Below are 18313 nucleotides of genomic sequence, written 5' to 3'. Positions count from 1 at the left end.
AGCAAATATAATTAATAAACATGTGTAGTAGAATAAACATACACATTCTTTCAATAAGATTAACATGGTATATAGCTAGATTGTAATTAATTTGTAACAGACGCGAGATGGACAGTCGTAACAGAAGTAATGTAACAGACATCATTTTGGAACTCATAGGCTTGACTTTGGCATATAAATATGTTTTTATTACATCTCAGAAAATTAAAGTTATCTTTTAACATATCATTCATTAAAGATTACATGTTTTGTGACCTGATGGTAAAAAAAGAAATGGTTTTAGGTGAATTTTTAAAAATAAGTTCATGTCCCCATTTCAGTACCTATAAGCGTGGAATCACTCATATATATATATATATATATATATATATATATATATATATATATATATATATATATATATATATATAGGTGTGTGTTTCAGGACTGGGATGCTGCAGGATGAAAGGGGTCAGCTTGCCAAAGTATTCGGGCATTCGGGAGTGTTTCAAACTTGGGCTAGGAAAGGGTAGACACCACTTTTTTTTTCTTTTTTTTTTAATGAACAGTTGACAGTGGTGCAGATTTCTGATTTGCAGTATCTGCAGTACACGGACTTTACAGGGAACCTGTCAACCCTCCTCATGGGAAGAAGACGAAGTGCATTATCACAAGCAAAGGAAAACTGACTTTTATCTTGTTCGAGTCTTGTTTATCCATTTAGGCCATATTATTGTTTAACTGTAATAATTTATATTCTGCTTGTGTCGTTGCGTTGCAATGGAGAATGATACCAAAAGCAAAACGCATGATAGGTATTTTATACCTACTGGAGTACATCATTTGGACACTTATCTTTTATGGTGTGTTTTAGAATTTCATAAGAGCTCAAGATGTTCTCCACTGTGCATTCTGTAGACATGGTTGCAGAATGCCTCTAAAAATAGTGTCCAATATAGCAGATAGAATGTAGCTTCACACACAGCCACTCTCTGGCTTTCTGTCATGGCAATGTTATGTGTCTGTCTACTAATTCAAATCAATTTCAAATAGCTTTATTAGATAAACTGTATAGTTTTGGCAATGAAAAGTAAAGTATTGCCAATAAATAGGAATGTTAGGGTTTACTACCAACAAGACCGGGAGAGTTAGGTAGCTCGTAACACATGCAGCAATAATAATATTAATAATAATAATAATAATAATTATTATTATTATTATTATTATTATTATTATTATTTTATCTTTACATAAATATAATTCTGTCTTTCTTCATCTCTCTCGGTCACTCTCTCCAGGCCACTAAAGAAGTGATAGAGCGAGAAGCTCCAGGAATGTCCCTGGCAATGTTGATGGGGTCTCTGAACGTGACTCCACTGGGCATGCTCTCAAGGTGAGTATGAAAAAGAAGCTTCCTTCCTCTTGCTGTGTGCAGTGCCTACTGTCCCTGCCTGTACAGGTGGTCCGCACCTCCTCTTCAGGTGTGTGGTACCTCTTTGCCCACGTGTGTAGGTGAATAGTACCTCTTTTTCCAGGTGTGTGGTTCCTTTTTTTCTCAGGTGTGTACAGCTGTGTAATATCTCTTCCTTAGGTTGTACAGTTGTGCAGTATCTCTTGTTCACGTGTTTACAAGTATGTTGTATGTCTTCCTTAGGTATGTACAGGTGCATAGTATCTCTTTCCCAGGTGTGTACAAGTGTATAGTATCGCTTCTTCATGGGTGTACAGTTGTATAGTATCTCTTCATGTGTGTACAGCTGTGTAGTGGCTCTTCGTCAGGTGTGTAGTAGCTCTTCTTCGTATGTACAAGTATGTGGTATTTCTTTCTGAGGTGTGTACAGGTGTGTAGTATCTCTTGTTCAGGTATGTACAGGTGTGTAGTATCTCTTGTTCAGGTGTGTACAGGTGTGTAGTATATCTTCTTCAGGTGTGTACAGTTGTGTAGTACTGCTTCCTTAAGTGTGTACAGGTGTGTAGTACCTCTTCCTCAGGTGTGTACAGGTGTGTAGTACCTCTTCCTCAGGTGTGTACAGGTGTGTAGTATATCTTCTTCAGGTGTGTACAGTTGTGTAGTACTTCTTCCTCAGGGTTGTACAGGTGTGTAGTACCTCTTCCTCAGGTGTGTACAGGTGTGTAGTATATCTTCTTCAGGTGTGTACAGGTGTGTAGTACCTTTTCCTCAGGTGTGTACAGGTGTGTAGTACCGCTTCCTCAGGTGTGTACAGGTGTGTAGTACCTCTTCCTCAGGTGTGTACAGGTGTGTAGTACATCTTCTTCAGGTGTGTACAGGTGTGTAGTGCCTCTTCCTCAGGTGTGTACAGTTGTGTAGTGCCTCTTCCTCAGGTGTGTACAGGTGTGTAGTGCGTCTTCCTCAGGTGTGTACAGGTGTGTAGTACCTCTTCCTCAGGTGTGTACAGGTGTGTAGTGCCTCTTCCTCAGGTGTATACAGGTGTGTAGTGCCTCTTCCTCAGGTGTGTACAGGTGTGTAGTGCCTCTTCCTCAGGTGTGTACAGTTGTGTAGTGCCCCTTCCTCAGGTGTGTACAGGTGTGTAGTGCCTCTTCCTCAGGTGTATACAGGTGTGTAGTGCCTCTTCCTCAGGTGTGTACAGGTGTGTAGTGCCTCTTCCTCAGGTGTGTACAGGTGTGTAGTACCTCTTCCTCAGGTGTGTACAGGTGTGTACTACCTCTTTCTCAGGTGTGTAGTACCTCTTTCTCAGGTGTGTACAGTTGTGTAGTACTTCTTCCTCAGGTGTGTACAGGTGTGTAGTACCTCTTCCTCAGGTGTGTACAGGTGTGTAGTACCTCTTCCTCAGGTGTGTACAGGTGTGTAGTACCTTTTCCTCAGGTGTGTACAGGTGTGTAGTACCGCTTCCTCAGGTGTGTACAGGTGTGTAGTACCGCTTCCTCAGGTGTGTACAGGTGTGTAGTACCTCTTCCTCAGGTGTGTACAGGTGTGTAGTACATCTTCTTCAGGTGTGTACAGGTGTGTAGTGCCTCTTCTTCAGGTGTGTACAGTTGTGTAGTACCGCTTCCTTAAGTGTGTACAGGTGTGTAGTACCTCTTCCTCAGGTGTGTACAGGTGTGTAGTACCTCTTCCTCAGGTGTGTAGTACCTCTTCCTCAGGTGTGTACAGGTGTGTAGTATATCTTCTTCAGGTGTGTACAGTTGTGTAGTACTTCTTCCTCAGGGTTGTACAGGTGTGTAGTACCTCTTCCTCAGGTGTGTACAGGTGTGTAGTATATCTTCTTCAGGTGTGTACAGGTGTGTAGTACCTTTTCCTCAGGTGTGTACAGGTGTGTAGTACCTCTTCCTCAGGTGTGTACAGGTGTGTAGTACATCTTCTTCAGGTGTGTACAGGTGTGTAGTGCCTCTTCCTCAGGTGTGTACAGTTGTGTAGTGCCTCTTCCTCAGGTGTGTACAGGTGTGTAGTGCGTCTTCCTCAGGTGTGTACAGGTGTGTAGTACCTCTTCCTCAGGTGTGTACAGGTGTGTAGTGCCTCTTCCTCAGGTGTATACAGGTGTGTAGTGCCTCTTCCTCAGGTGTGTACAGGTGTGTAGTGCCCCTTCCTCAGGTGTGTACAGGTGTGTAGTGCCTCTTCCTCAGGTGTATACAGGTGTGTAGTGCCTCTTCCTCAGGTGTGTACAGGTGTGTAGTGCCTCTTCCTCAGGTGTGTACAGGTGTGTAGTACCTCTTCCTCAGGTGTGTACAGGTGTGTACTACCTCTTTCTCAGGTGTGTAGTACCTCTTTCTCAGGTGTGTACAGTTGTGTAGTACTTCTTCCTCAGGTGTGTACAGGTGTGTAGTACCTCTTCCTCAGGTGTGTACAGGTGTGTAGTACCTCTTCCTCAGGTGTGTACAGGTGTGTAGTACCTTTTCCTCAGGTGTGTACAGGTGTGTAGTACCGCTTCCTCAGGTGTGTACAGGTGTGTAGTACCTCTTCCTCAGGTGTGTACAGGTGTGTAGTACATCTTCTTCAGGTGTGTACAGGTGTGTAGTGCCTCTTCCTCAGGTGTGTACAGTTGTGTAGTGCCTCTTCCTCAGGTGTGTACAGGTGTGTAGTGCCTCTTCCTCAGGTGTGTACAGGTGTGTAATGCCTCTTCCTCAGGTGTATACAGGTGTGTAGTGCCTCTTCCTCAGGTGTGTACAGGTGTGTAGTGCCTCTTCCTCAGGTGTGTACAGGTGTGTAGTACCTCTTCCTCAGGTGTGTACAGGTGTGTAGTACCTCTTTCTCAGGTGTGTAGTACCTCTTTCTCAGGTGTGTACAGTTGTGTAGTACTTCTTCCTCAGGTGTGTACAGGTGTGTAGTGCCTCTTCCTCAGGTGTGTACAGGTATGTAGTACCTCTTCCTCAGGTGTGTACAGGTGTGTAGTACCTCTTCCTCAGGTGTGTACAGGTGTGTAGTACCTCTTCCTCAGGTGTGTACAGGTGTGTAGTACCTCTTTCTCAGGTGTGTAGTACCTCTTTCTCAGGTGTGTACAGTTGTGTAGTACCTCTTCCTCAGGTGTGTACAGGTGTGTAGTACCTCTTCCTCAGGTGTGTACAGGTGTGTAGTACCTCTTTCTCAGGTGTGTAGTACCTCTTTCTCAGGTGTGTACAGTTGTGTAGTACCTCTTCCTCAGGTGTGTACAGGTGTGTAGTACCTCTTCCTCAGGTGTGTACAGGTGTGTAGTACCTCTTTCTCAGGTGTGTAGTACCTCTTTCTCAGGTGTGTACAGTTGTGTAGTACCTCTTCCTCAGGTGTGTACAGGTGTGTAGTGCCTCTTCCTCAGGTGTGTACAGGTATGTAGTACCTCTTCCTCAGGTGTGTACAGGTGTGTAGTACCTCTTCCTCAGGTGTGTACAGGTGTGTAGTACCTCTTCCTCAGGTGTGTACAGGTGTGTAGTACCTCTTTCTCAGGTGTGTAGTACCTCTTTCTCAGGTGTGTACAGTTGTGTAGTACCTCTTCCTCAGGTGTGTACAGGTGTGTAGTACCTCTTCCTCAGGTGTGTACAGGTGTGTAGTACCTCTTTCTCAGGTGTGTAGTACCTCTTTCTCAGGTGTGTACAGTTGTGTAGTACCTCTTCCTCAGGTGTGTACAGGTGTGTAGTACCTCTTCCTCAGGTGTGTACAGGTGTGTAGTGCCTCTTCCTCAGGTGTGTACAGGTGTGTAGTACCTCTTCCTCAGGTGTGTACAGGTGTGTAGTACCTCTTACTCAGGTGTGTAGTACCTCTTTCTCAGGTGTGTACAGTTGTGTAGTACTTCTTCCTCAGGTGTGTACAGGTGTGTAGTGCCTCTTCCTCAGGTGTGTACAGGTGTGTAGTGCCTCTTCCTCAGGTGTGTACAGGTGTGTAGTACCTCTTCCTCAGGTGTGTACAGGTGTGTACTACCTCTTTCTCAGGTGTGTAGTACCTCTTTCTCAGGTGTGTACAGTTGTGTAGTACTTCTTCCTCAGGTGTGTACAGGTGTGTAGTACCTCTTCCTCAGGTGTGTACAGGTGTGTAGTACCTCTTCCTCAGGTGTGTACAGGTGTGTAGTACCTCTTCCTCAGGTGTGTACAGGTGTGTAGTACCGCTTCCTCAGGTGTGTACAGGTGTGTAGTACCGCTTCCTCAGGTGTGTACAGGTGTGTAGTACCTCTTCCTCAGGTGTGTACAGGTGTGTAGTACATCTTCTTCAGGTGTGTACAGGTGTGTAGTGCCTCTTCTTCAGGTGTGTACAGTTGTGTAGTACCGCTTCCTTAAGTGTGTACAGGTGTGTAGTACCTCTTCCTCAGGTGTGTACAGGTGTGTAGTACCTCTTCCTCAGGTGTGTAGTACCTCTTCCTCAGGTGTGTACAGGTGTGTAGTATATCTTCTTCAGGTGTGTACAGTTGTGTAGTACTTCTTCCTCAGGGTTGTACAGGTGTGTAGTACCTCTTCCTCAGGTGTGTACAGGTGTGTAGTATATCTTCTTCAGGTGTGTACAGGTGTGTAGTGCCTCTTCTTCAGGTGTGTACAGTTGTGTAGTACCGCTTCCTTAAGTGTGTACAGGTGTGTAGTACCTCTTCCTCAGGTGTGTACAGGTGTGTAGTACCTCTTCCTCAGGTGTGTAGTACCTCTTCCTCAGGTGTGTACAGGTGTGTAGTATATCTTCTTCAGGTGTGTACAGTTGTGTAGTACTTCTTCCTCAGGGTTGTACAGGTGTGTAGTACCTCTTCCTCAGGTGTGTACAGGTGTGTAGTATATCTTCTTCAGGTGTGTACAGGTGTGTAGTACCTTTTCCTCAGGTGTGTACAGGTGTGTAGTACCTCTTCCTCAGGTGTGTACAGGTGTGTAGTACATCTTCTTCAGGTGTGTACAGGTGTGTAGTGCCTCTTCCTCAGGTGTGTACAGTTGTGTAGTGCCTCTTCCTCAGGTGTGTACAGGTGTGTAGTGCGTCTTCCTCAGGTGTGTACAGGTGTGTAGTACCTCTTCCTCAGGTGTGTACAGGTGTGTAGTGCCTCTTCCTCAGGTGTATACAGGTGTGTAGTGCCTCTTCCTCAGGTGTGTACAGGTGTGTAGTGCCCCTTCCTCAGGTGTGTACAGGTGTGTAGTGCCTCTTCCTCAGGTGTATACAGGTGTGTAGTGCCTCTTCCTCAGGTGTGAACAGGTGTGTAGTGCCTCTTCCTCAGGTGTGTACAGGTGTGTAGTACCTCTTCCTCAGGTGTGTACAGGTGTGTACTACCTCTTTCTCAGGTGTGTAGTACCTCTTTCTCAGGTGTGTACAGTTGTGTAGTACTTCTTCCTCAGGTGTGTACAGGTGTGTAGTACCTCTTCCTCAGGTGTGTACAGGTGTGTAGTACCTCTTCCTCAGGTGTGTACAGGTGTGTAGTACCTTTTCCTCAGGTGTGTACAGGTGTGTAGTACCGCTTCCTCAGGTGTGTACAGGTGTGTAGTACCTCTTCCTCAGGTGTGTACAGGTGTGTAGTACATCTTCTTCAGGTGTGTACAGGTGTGTAGTGCCTCTTCCTCAGGTGTGTACAGTTGTGTAGTGCCTCTTCCTCAGGTGTGTACAGGTGTGTAGTGCCTCTTCCTCAGGTGTGTACAGGTGTGTAATGCCTCTTCCTCAGGTGTATACAGGTGTGTAGTGCCTCTTCCTCAGGTGTGTACAGGTGTGTAGTGCCTCTTCCTCAGGTGTGTACAGGTGTGTAGTACCTCTTCCTCAGGTGTGTACAGGTGTGTAGTACCTCTTTCTCAGGTGTGTAGTACCTCTTTCTCAGGTGTGTACAGTTGTGTAGTACTTCTTCCTCAGGTGTGTACAGGTGTGTAGTGCCTCTTCCTCAGGTGTGTACAGGTATGTAGTACCTCTTCCTCAGGTGTGTACAGGTGTGTAGTACCTCTTCCTCAGGTGTGTACAGGTGTGTAGTACCTCTTCCTCAGGTGTGTACAGGTGTGTAGTACCTCTTTCTCAGGTGTGTAGTACCTCTTTCTCAGGTGTGTACAGTTGTGTAGTACCTCTTCCTCAGGTGTGTACAGGTGTGTAGTACCTCTTCCTCAGGTGTGTACAGGTGTATAGTACCTCTTCCTCAGGTGTGTACAGGTGTGTAGTACCTCTTTCTCAGGTGTGTAGTACCTCTTTCTCAGGTGTGTACAGTTGTGTAGTACCTCTTCCTCAGGTGTGTACAGGTGTGTAGTACCTCTTCCTCAGGTGTGTACAGGTGTGTAGTGCCTCTTCCTCAGGTGTGTACAGGTGTGTAGTACCTCTTCCTCAGGTGTGTACAGGTGTGTAGTACCTCTTTCTCAGGTGTGTAGTACCTCTTTCTCAGGTGTGTACAGTTGTGTAGTACTTCTTCCTCAGGTGTGTACAGGTGTGTAGTGCCTCTTCCTCAGGTGTGTACAGGTGTGTAGTACCTCTTCCTCAGGTGTGTACAGGTGTGTAGTACCTCTTCCTCAGGTGTGTGCAGGTGTGTAGTACCTCTTCCTCAGGTGTGTACAGGTGTGTAGTACCTCTTCCTCAGGTGTGTACAGGTGTGTAGTACCGCTTCCTCAGGTGTGTACAGGTGTGTAGTACCTCTTTCTCAGGTGTGTACAGGTGTGTAGTACCTCTTCCTCAGGTGTGTACAGGTGTGTAGTGCCTCTTCCTCAGGTGTGTACAGGTGTGTAGTACCTCTTCCTCAGGTGTGTACAGGTGTGTAGTACCTCTTTCTCAGGTGTGTAGTACCTCTTTCTCAGGTGTGTACAGTTGTGTAGTACTTCTTCCTCAGGTGTGTACAGGTGTGTAGTGCCTCTTCCTCAGGTGTGTACAGGTGTGTAGTACCTCTTCCTCAGGTGTGTACAGGTGTGTAGTACCTCTTCCTCAGGTGTGTGCAGGTGTGTAGTACCTCTTCCTCAGGTGTGTACAGGTGTGTAGTACCTCTTTCTCAGGTGTGTAGTACCTCTTTCTCAGGTGTGTACAGTTGTGTAGTACCTCTTCCTCAGGTGTGTACAGGTGTGTAGTACCTCTTTCTCAGGTGTGTACAGGTGTGTAGTACCTCTTCCTCAGGTGTGTACAGGTGTGTAGTACTTCTTTCTCAGGTGTGTAGTATCTCTTCTTCAGTTCTGTACAGTTGTGTAGTATCTCTTCTTTAGGTGTGTACAGTTGTGTAGTGCCTCTTCCTCAGGTGTGTACAGGTGTGTAGTACCTCTTCCTCAGGTGTGTACAGGTGTGTAGTACTTCTTTCTCAGGTGTGTAGTATCTCTTCTTCAGTTCTGTACAGGTGTGTAGTATATCTTCTTCAGGTGTGTACAGGTGTGTAGTGCCTCTTCTTCAGGTGTGTACAGTTGTGTAGTACCGCTTCCTTAAGTGTGTACAGGTGTGTAGTACCTCTTCCTCAGGTGTGTACAGGTGTGTAGTGCCTCTTCTTCAGGTGTGTACAGTTGTGTAGTACCGCTTCCTTAAGTGTGTACAGGTGTGTAGTACCTCTTCCTCAGGTGTGTACAGGTGTGTAGTACCTCTTCCTCAGGTGTGTAGTACCTCTTCCTCAGGTGTGTACAGGTGTGTAGTATATCTTCTTCAGGTGTGTACAGTTGTGTAGTACTTCTTCCTCAGGGTTGTACAGGTGTGTAGTACCTCTTCCTCAGGTGTGTACAGGTGTGTAGTATATCTTCTTCAGGTGTGTACAGGTGTGTAGTACCTTTTCCTCAGGTGTGTACAGGTGTGTAGTACCTCTTCCTCAGGTGTGTACAGGTGTGTAGTACATCTTCTTCAGGTGTGTACAGGTGTGTAGTGCCTCTTCCTCAGGTGTGTACAGTTGTGTAGTGCCTCTTCCTCAGGTGTGTACAGGTGTGTAGTGCGTCTTCCTCAGGTGTGTACAGGTGTGTAGTACCTCTTCCTCAGGTGTGTACAGGTGTGTAGTGCCTCTTCCTCAGGTGTATACAGGTGTGTAGTGCCTCTTCCTCAGGTGTGTACAGGTGTGTAGTGCCCCTTCCTCAGGTGTGTACAGGTGTGTAGTGCCTCTTCCTCAGGTGTATACAGGTGTGTAGTGCCTCTTCCTCAGGTGTGAACAGGTGTGTAGTGCCTCTTCCTCAGGTGTGTACAGGTGTGTAGTACCTCTTCCTCAGGTGTGTACAGGTGTGTACTACCTCTTTCTCAGGTGTGTAGTACCTCTTTCTCAGGTGTGTACAGTTGTGTAGTACTTCTTCCTCAGGTGTGTACAGGTGTGTAGTACCTCTTCCTCAGGTGTGTACAGGTGTGTAGTACCTCTTCCTCAGGTGTGTACAGGTGTGTAGTACCTTTTCCTCAGGTGTGTACAGGTGTGTAGTACCGCTTCCTCAGGTGTGTACAGGTGTGTAGTACCTCTTCCTCAGGTGTGTACAGGTGTGTAGTACATCTTCTTCAGGTGTGTACAGGTGTGTAGTGCCTCTTCCTCAGGTGTGTACAGTTGTGTAGTGCCTCTTCCTCAGGTGTGTACAGGTGTGTAGTGCCTCTTCCTCAGGTGTGTACAGGTGTGTAATGCCTCTTCCTCAGGTGTATACAGGTGTGTAGTGCCTCTTCCTCAGGTGTGTACAGGTGTGTAGTGCCTCTTCCTCAGGTGTGTACAGGTGTGTAGTACCTCTTCCTCAGGTGTGTACAGGTGTGTAGTACCTCTTTCTCAGGTGTGTAGTACCTCTTTCTCAGGTGTGTACAGTTGTGTAGTACTTCTTCCTCAGGTGTGTACAGGTGTGTAGTGCCTCTTCCTCAGGTGTGTACAGGTATGTAGTACCTCTTCCTCAGGTGTGTACAGGTGTGTAGTACCTCTTCCTCAGGTGTGTACAGGTGTGTAGTACCTCTTCCTCAGGTGTGTACAGGTGTGTAGTACCTCTTTCTCAGGTGTGTAGTACCTCTTTCTCAGGTGTGTACAGTTGTGTAGTACCTCTTCCTCAGGTGTGTACAGGTGTGTAGTACCTCTTCCTCAGGTGTGTACAGGTGTATAGTACCTCTTCCTCAGGTGTGTACAGGTGTGTAGTACCTCTTTCTCAGGTGTGTAGTACCTCTTTCTCAGGTGTGTACAGTTGTGTAGTACCTCTTCCTCAGGTGTGTACAGGTGTGTAGTACCTCTTCCTCAGGTGTGTACAGGTGTGTAGTGCCTCTTCCTCAGGTGTGTACAGGTGTGTAGTACCTCTTCCTCAGGTGTGTACAGGTGTGTAGTACCTCTTTCTCAGGTGTGTAGTACCTCTTTCTCAGGTGTGTACAGTTGTGTAGTACTTCTTCCTCAGGTGTGTACAGGTGTGTAGTGCCTCTTCCTCAGGTGTGTACAGGTGTGTAGTACCTCTTCCTCAGGTGTGTACAGGTGTGTAGTACCTCTTCCTCAGGTGTGTGCAGGTGTGTAGTACCTCTTCCTCAGGTGTGTACAGGTGTGTAGTACCTCTTCCTCAGGTGTGTACAGGTGTGTAGTACCGCTTCCTCAGGTGTGTACAGGTGTGTAGTACCTCTTTCTCAGGTGTGTACAGGTGTGTAGTACCTCTTCCTCAGGTGTGTACAGGTGTGTAGTGCCTCTTCCTCAGGTGTGTACAGGTGTGTAGTACCTCTTCCTCAGGTGTGTACAGGTGTGTAGTACCTCTTTCTCAGGTGTGTAGTACCTCTTTCTCAGGTGTGTACAGTTGTGTAGTACTTCTTCCTCAGGTGTGTACAGGTGTGTAGTGCCTCTTCCTCAGGTGTGTACAGGTGTGTAGTACCTCTTCCTCAGGTGTGTACAGGTGTGTAGTACCTCTTCCTCAGGTGTGTGCAGGTGTGTAGTACCTCTTCCTCAGGTGTGTACAGGTGTGTAGTACCTCTTTCTCAGGTGTGTAGTACCTCTTTCTCAGGTGTGTACAGTTGTGTAGTACCTCTTCCTCAGGTGTGTACAGGTGTGTAGTACCTCTTTCTCAGGTGTGTACAGGTGTGTAGTACCTCTTCCTCAGGTGTGTACAGGTGTGTAGTACTTCTTTCTCAGGTGTGTAGTATCTCTTCTTCAGTTCTGTACAGTTGTGTAGTATCTCTTCTTTAGGTGTGTACAGTTGTGTAGTGCCTCTTCCTCAGGTGTGTACAGGTGTGTAGTACCTCTTCCTCAGGTGTGTACAGGTGTGTAGTACTTCTTTCTCAGGTGTGTAGTATCTCTTCTTCAGTTCTGTACAGTTGTGTAGTATCTCTTCTTCAGGTGTGTACAGTTGTGTAGTGCCTCTTCCTCAGGTGTGTACAGGTGTGTAGTACCTCTTTCTCAGGTGTGTACAGGTGTGTAGTACCTCTTCCTCAGGTGTGTACAGGTGTGTAGTACTTCTTTCTCAGGTGTGTAGTATCTCTTCCTCAGGTGTGTACAGTTGTGTAGTATCTCTTCTTCATGTGTGTATAGTTGTGTAGTTTCTCTTGGTGTGTACAGGTATGTAGTACATCTTTCTCAGGTGTGTACTGGTGTGTAGTACCTTTTCCTCAGGTGTGTACTGGTGTGTAGTATCTCTTCTTCAAGTTCATACAGGTGTGTAATACCTCTTTCTCAGGTGTACACACTTATATAGTATCTCTTCTTCAGGCATGTACAAATCAGTAGTGTGTACTGGTGTATAGTACCTCTTCCTCAGGTGTGTACAGGTGTGTAGAACCTCTTTCTCAGGCATGTACAAACCAGTAGTGTCTCGTCTTCAGGTATGTACAGGTGTGTACAGCAGGGGCGCAGATAGGATTTTTGAACTGGGGGGGACTGAGCTGTCAGCAAATTATTCCATTTTGTGTGTATATATATATATATATATATATATATATATATATATATATATATATATATATATATGGGTCACTTTGAAATGTCCTTATTTTTGAAAGAAAAGCACTGTTCTTTTCAATGAAGATCACTTTAAACTAATCAGAAATCCACTCTATACATTGCTAATGTGGTAAATGACTATTCTAGCTGCAAATGTCTGGTTTTTGGTGCAATATCTCCATAGGTGTATAGAGGCCCATTTCCAGCAACTATCACTCCAGTGTTCTAATGGTACAATGTGTTTGCTCATTGCCTCAGAAGGCTAATGGATGATTAGAAAACCCTTGTACAATCATGTTAGCACAGCTGACAACAGTTTAGCTCTTTAGAGAAGCTATAAAACTGACCTTCCTTTGAGCAGATTGAGTTTCTGGAGCATCACATTTGTGGGGTCAATTAAATGCTCAAAATGGCCAGAAAAATGTCTTGACTATATTTTCTATTCATTTTACAACTTATGGTGGTAAATAAAAGTGTGACTTTTCATGGAAAAAACAAAATTGTCTGGGTGACCCCAAACTTTTGAACGGTAGTGTGTATACATGTTATTTCACCTCCCTCACTGCCATCACCAGGAACTACCTGCAGGCCAGGACAATGATAACATTTTAACATAACCTATGGAAATCCAAAGTTTACACATTATCATCACGCACAGAAATTGCAAAACTGCAAAACTAGTTTTAAAACCGCTAAGTTCCAACTGTTAAACATAGCGAGAGGCTGGGCTACGTGTGTGTGTGTAAAGTGTAAACCAGTGCATCCTGACTTTCTAACTATGCCTGTGTGTTGCGTGAGCGGCAGTCAGTCAACAACTCTTCGCAAAGTTTCCTTATGAAACAATATGCTCGCTGAAATTATGGCAGGGAACGCCAGATTAAACATTAAAACTGCCTTCTGAGCACTGTATCTACAGGCTACCACCGAAAGAAGGAGGCTACCAGAAAGGCATCTCTACTCCGTACGATTTTACTTTCACTACGACATTACTTTGAACAGACTACACTCTTAAAACGAATGTGTTGGAAATCAACACATCTTTTGTGCAAGTTTAATTTCAACAAGAGTTGTGTTATATTTCAGAAATATTTAACACCAAAATTGCACAAATAACAAATAATGTGTTAAAATGAACAAAAGTTCTGTTGTTCCAATCTGGACATAGAGATGTGTTAAAAAACAACGCAAGTTGTGTTATTTTCAACACATGTTTTAAGAGTGTATCAAAAAATTGCAAGGTGATATGATCAAGTAAGGCACAGTTTACTTACAGTCGTTTTTTTTTTTGTTGTTTTTTTTAAACGATGCAGTCGTTTTCTGCCTTTTGGCACCCTTCATCATGCCGTGTTGGGGTCCTGAACTAGGAGGAGCTGTCCCCGATATGCCTGTCAAACTTGTAACCATAGCAACCAAGCTCGAGCTCGCAACCTGTGCAGTCTGCGCAGTTGCAACTATGTCTGTACTGCTGTGCACCTCAATAAACCGAATGGTAATTAGTCTTTTGATTTTTCCCTGAGGTTTGCCTTATGCAAAGAAAGACAGCATAGACGTTTTTTCCTCCCTATAAGTGGGGGGGACCGAACGAGGTGAATTTAAATCTGGGTGGGACGAATCCCCCCCGTCCCCCCCTCTATCTGCGCCTGTGGTGTACAGTTGTATAGTATCTCTTCTTCAGGCATGTACAAATGAGTAGTGTGTACAGGTGTGTAGTACCTCTTCCTCAGGCTTGTACAAACCAGTAGTGTCTAATTTTCAGGTATGTACAGGTGTGTAGTACCTCTGTCTCAGGTGCATGGAGATGTACAGTTTCTGCACAGAACGTGAATGTACAAAAGTTTGTGTTTTGTTAGAAACTTAGAAATATGTAGCATAAAGGTTTGTGATTTTCAGATGTAATATTTTCTTTTTACAGACCGGTGTGTGGTATCCGTGGGAAAACACTTATTATCAACTTGCCTGGGAGCAAGAAAGGCTCACAGGTAAGGTGTGTGTGTGTGTATGTGTGTGTGTGTGTTAGAGAGAGAGAGAGAGAGCGAGCAAGTGGTGGTTCCTTTTATCCTCAATCATCTCAACTGTCCTCTCTCTCTCTCTCTCTCTCTCTCTCTCTCTCTCTCTCTCTCTCTCTTTGCCAGCTTCTTTCCCATCTGTTTCTCCTTACAGATCAAGTTTCATCATTAATATAATCTCTTTTTCTTCATGAATCAGTTACAGTACCTCCACCCATCTGCTGCCATATTACCTGCAGTCCCTGGAGCAATTAAAGTTACAAGTGTAAGGACTATACTCTCTGACTTTTATTAGACCCTACATGGTATGAAACTCAATGGAGTGTGAGAGATCAGGTTTGGCAGGACCCACTGCTTAATGGGTTTTCCATGTTATTGATTTCGCTGACTTCAATCTATGCACTAACTGTCCAGGATTGCAGGCTCCTCTCTTCTGGAACATTCTGGCATGTTGTCTGTGAATCTGTGTGAGTTTCCTGTTTGCATAATTTCAATTTAAAGTCAACAGTCAACAAAGAAAACAGAATCACCATTATCATATTTTCATTTTAGAGAGCTTCGTCCAAACACAAGAAAGTTTACTGCTGTGAATAAACTAAAGAGTTGTTCAACACAACTAATTATTATTCAGCATTCTGCTACTTCACACAACCAATCAGTATTCAGTACAGCAGTGTGCTACACAACTAATCAGTATTCAATATATTACTCTCCTGCACAACCAGTCAGTATTCCATATAGCATTGTCCTACACAACTAGCCAGTGTCCAGTACACTACTGTCCTGCACAAGAAGACGACAACATTGTATTGTCACGGTACAGTCGCCAATATTTCTTCGCCTGGTTTAACTTTCTAATAAGCTAGGGTCAAAGATCTGGGTCATAATACAGCAACGTTGAACCACAAAGGGTTAAAGTTTAAGTTTAGTTTTAGTTTAAGGGGAACACATTCAGCGAGGACTCAAATATCCAGATCATTGTTTGAAGAGAAGTATTCAAATACTGAAGTGACTACTGGGGTACTCGTTATGCTCTATGTCCACATGAAGTGAGTGAAAAATATGAAAAATTTTGTGCACTGGAAGTACAGAAAAAAAAGCCTCAAGACCAGACGTTCTTAGAAGAAGCCAAGAAGCCTTTATTTGTCACACATACACTCAAGCACAGACTTAAACACCCAGTGAAATTTAACCTGTGCATTTAACCCATCTGAAGCAGTAAACACACACGCACACAAGTGAGCAATGAGCACACCCATAGCAGTGGGCAGCTATGCTACAGCGCCCAGGGAACAGTTGTGACTTAGGTGCCCTTGCTCAAGGGCACTTCAGCCCAACCACAGGCCATGGCTACCCCATGTTAACCTAACCGCATGTCTTTGAACTGTGGGGGAAACCGGAGCACCCGGAGGAAACCCACGCAGACACGGGGAGAACATGGAAACTCCACATAGAAAGGCCCCCATCAGCCACTGGGCTCGAACCCAGAACCTTCTTGCTGTGAGGCGACAGTGCCAGTGTTTTTATGTTTGTTTGTTTGTTTTGTTTTTCTCATATGGGTTGGAGTAGATCAGAACAGGTCAGATATGGCAAGTCCTAACTGCTCTGCTTTTCATTTTCTACACAACTAATCAGTATTCTGTATTGATCTTCACATCCAATCAATATTCAGTATTGTTCCTCACAGCCAATCAGTATTCAGTATGCCACTGTCCTGCACCCCAATCTGTATGATCCTACTGAACCAATCAGTATGCAGTATCATAATGTTTTGGGAAGCCATGGCCAAATGGTTAGAGAAACAGCTTTGGGACCAAAAGGTCGCTGGTTCAATTCCCTAAACCAGCAGGATCAGCTCAAGTGCCCTTGAGCAAAGCACCTAACCCTCAACTGCTCTGGCAAGTGTGGTGGTGTACCTTGTTTCTGATTAGCCAAAGAAAAACTGATGATGTGATTTTCAGTTCAGGCAAGAACCTGGCTATAATAATGTTCTGTCCATCCAGTCAACATCCATCCATTATCTGTAACCACTTATCCTGTGCAGGGTTGCAGGCAAGCTGGAGCCTATCCCAGCTAACTATGGGCGAGAGGCAGGGTACACCCTGGACAAGTCGCCAGATCATCACAGGGCTGACACATAGAGACAAACAACCATTCACACCTATGATCAAGTTAGAGCCACCAATTAGCCTAACCAGCCCTGCGATTATCTCATGACTTGTCCAGGGTGTACCCTGCCTCTCGCCCATAGTCAGCTGGGATAGTCTCCAGCTTGCCCGCGACCCTGTACAGGATAAGCAGCTACAGATAATGGATCAATGGATGGATGGATGAATTAGCCTAACCGCATGTCTTTGGACTGTGGGGGAAACCAGAGCACCCGGAGGAAACCCACACAGACAGCATGCAAACTCCACACAGAAAGACCCCTGTCGGCCACTGGGCTCAAACCCAGAACCTTCTTGCTGTGAGACGACAGTGCTAACCACTACATCATGGTGCCCCCACCCAGTCAATATATAATGTATTATTACCGTATATAATGTATGACCAATCAGTGTTGTGTATTGTAATATCCAAGCCAAGGAGTATTCACTATACTGCTCTATTGCCCAACCAGCTAGACTTCAGTATTCATCCATCCATCCATTATCTGTAGCGGCTTATCCTGTCCTACAGGGTCGCAGGCAAGCTGGAGCCTATCCCAGCTGACTATGGGCGAGAGGCAGGGTACACCCTGGACAAGTCGCCAGATCATCTCAGGGCTGACACATAGAGACAAACAACCATTCACACTCACATTCACACCTACGGTCAATTTAGAGTCAACAGTTAACCTAACCTGCATGTCTTTGGACTGTGGGGGAAACCGGAGCACCCGGAGGAAACCCACGCAGACACGGGGAGAACATGCAAACTCCACACAGAAAGGCCCTCGTCGGCCACTGGGCTCGAACCCAGAACCTTCTTGCTGTGAGGTGACAGTGCTAACCACTACACCACCATGCCACCCACTTCAGTATTCGGTATTCTGCATATAATGTGGCTGAGAATTCAAGCAGGAAAAAAAACACAAAGAGCTTCCTGATCACTGTCGCCCTCCACAGGAAGTGTTCTACAGCCTCTTAGAGCAGATAAGGCTCTGGGATTCAGGGTGTGGGATTTAAGAGACAACGCTTACCTTGATATGGAAAATATAAAATATACATTTAAAGCAGCTACTGATTTGATCTGATATGATTCATGGCTGTCTGTGTGTGATACAGTATCATTCAGTGTTGAAGAAATGGGCTCCATGTGATATGTTTGACCCACAGAGCTGAGCTTTTACCCCCTCTGATCTCTCTGATCCTCTCTGAGGATGAACTGTTACATGCTGAGTGGAGCAGCTCTGACTCCCCACCCTACCATTAATGCTCCGCTGCATATCTCTCTCTCTCTCTCTCTCTCTCTCTCTCTCTGTTGAGAGAAAACAACATCTCATGTGTACAATATTAAAAGTTGACATATAAACTTGTCAAAATATACCACAGCGATGTTTAATTTATTAATGAATGACACGATACTTTTTAACCATTTATAATTATGTTTAATGTTGTTGAATGTGCATTATGCAAGTTTATCACTTATGCTATAGCAGCTGTAACATGTCCTTCACCAGCCATTTTTTTTTGCGTTGCTTTGTTGCTCATGTTGCAGATCAACCAAACAGTACAAAGTCCTTTTTCCAGAATGACAGAAAATGTATGAACTACTAAATCCCTTAATTCCTGGCACTCAAGATCTCTTCCATAAAAGTTTAATAAATGTCTCCTTTCCAAAACTTCATCATATCTACAGCTATGCCTTTTTCTTTGTTAAATAAAAACATTTTTTTCATCTATTTTATTATTACTTTATTTACTAGTTTAATTTTACTTTAGTCCTGTTGAACGAGTCATTATTATAGAAACAACAACGTATTAAAACTTGTGCATTAATATAAACCTATCAATGAAATTACAGCCTGTGCTTTCTGTCAGAGCAAATTTACTCACAACCTTCTGACCAAGCAGAGTCAAGAATTCAACAACACCATGGTGTAACTACTGTAACTCGGTTTTCCAGAAGTAAGGGTGGGAATGTTGCTAATATTTT

General features: G+C 44.7%; 1 protein-coding gene across 2 annotated transcripts in view; it reads left to right on the top strand.

Annotated features, from left to right (window-relative positions):
- gphnb (gephyrin b) overlaps window positions 1-18313 on the top strand; it is a 412308-nt gene that overhangs the window by 231851 nt on the left and 162144 nt on the right. For both annotated transcript variants that reach the window (XM_060916134.1, XM_060916133.1), the window contains exons 5-6: window positions 1278-1372; window positions 14083-14149. In XM_060916134.1, coding sequence (XP_060772117.1) covers window positions 1278-1372; window positions 14083-14149 — 162 coding nt within the window. The remainder of the gene's footprint in view (window positions 1-1277; window positions 1373-14082; window positions 14150-18313) is intronic.

The sequence above is a fragment of the Neoarius graeffei genome, chromosome 3 (genome assembly GCF_027579695.1).
Source record: "Neoarius graeffei isolate fNeoGra1 chromosome 3, fNeoGra1.pri, whole genome shotgun sequence".
NCBI classification, from domain to species: Eukaryota; Metazoa; Chordata; class Actinopteri; order Siluriformes; family Ariidae; genus Neoarius; species Neoarius graeffei.
This window is presented reverse-complemented; position numbering and strand designations above follow the sequence as displayed.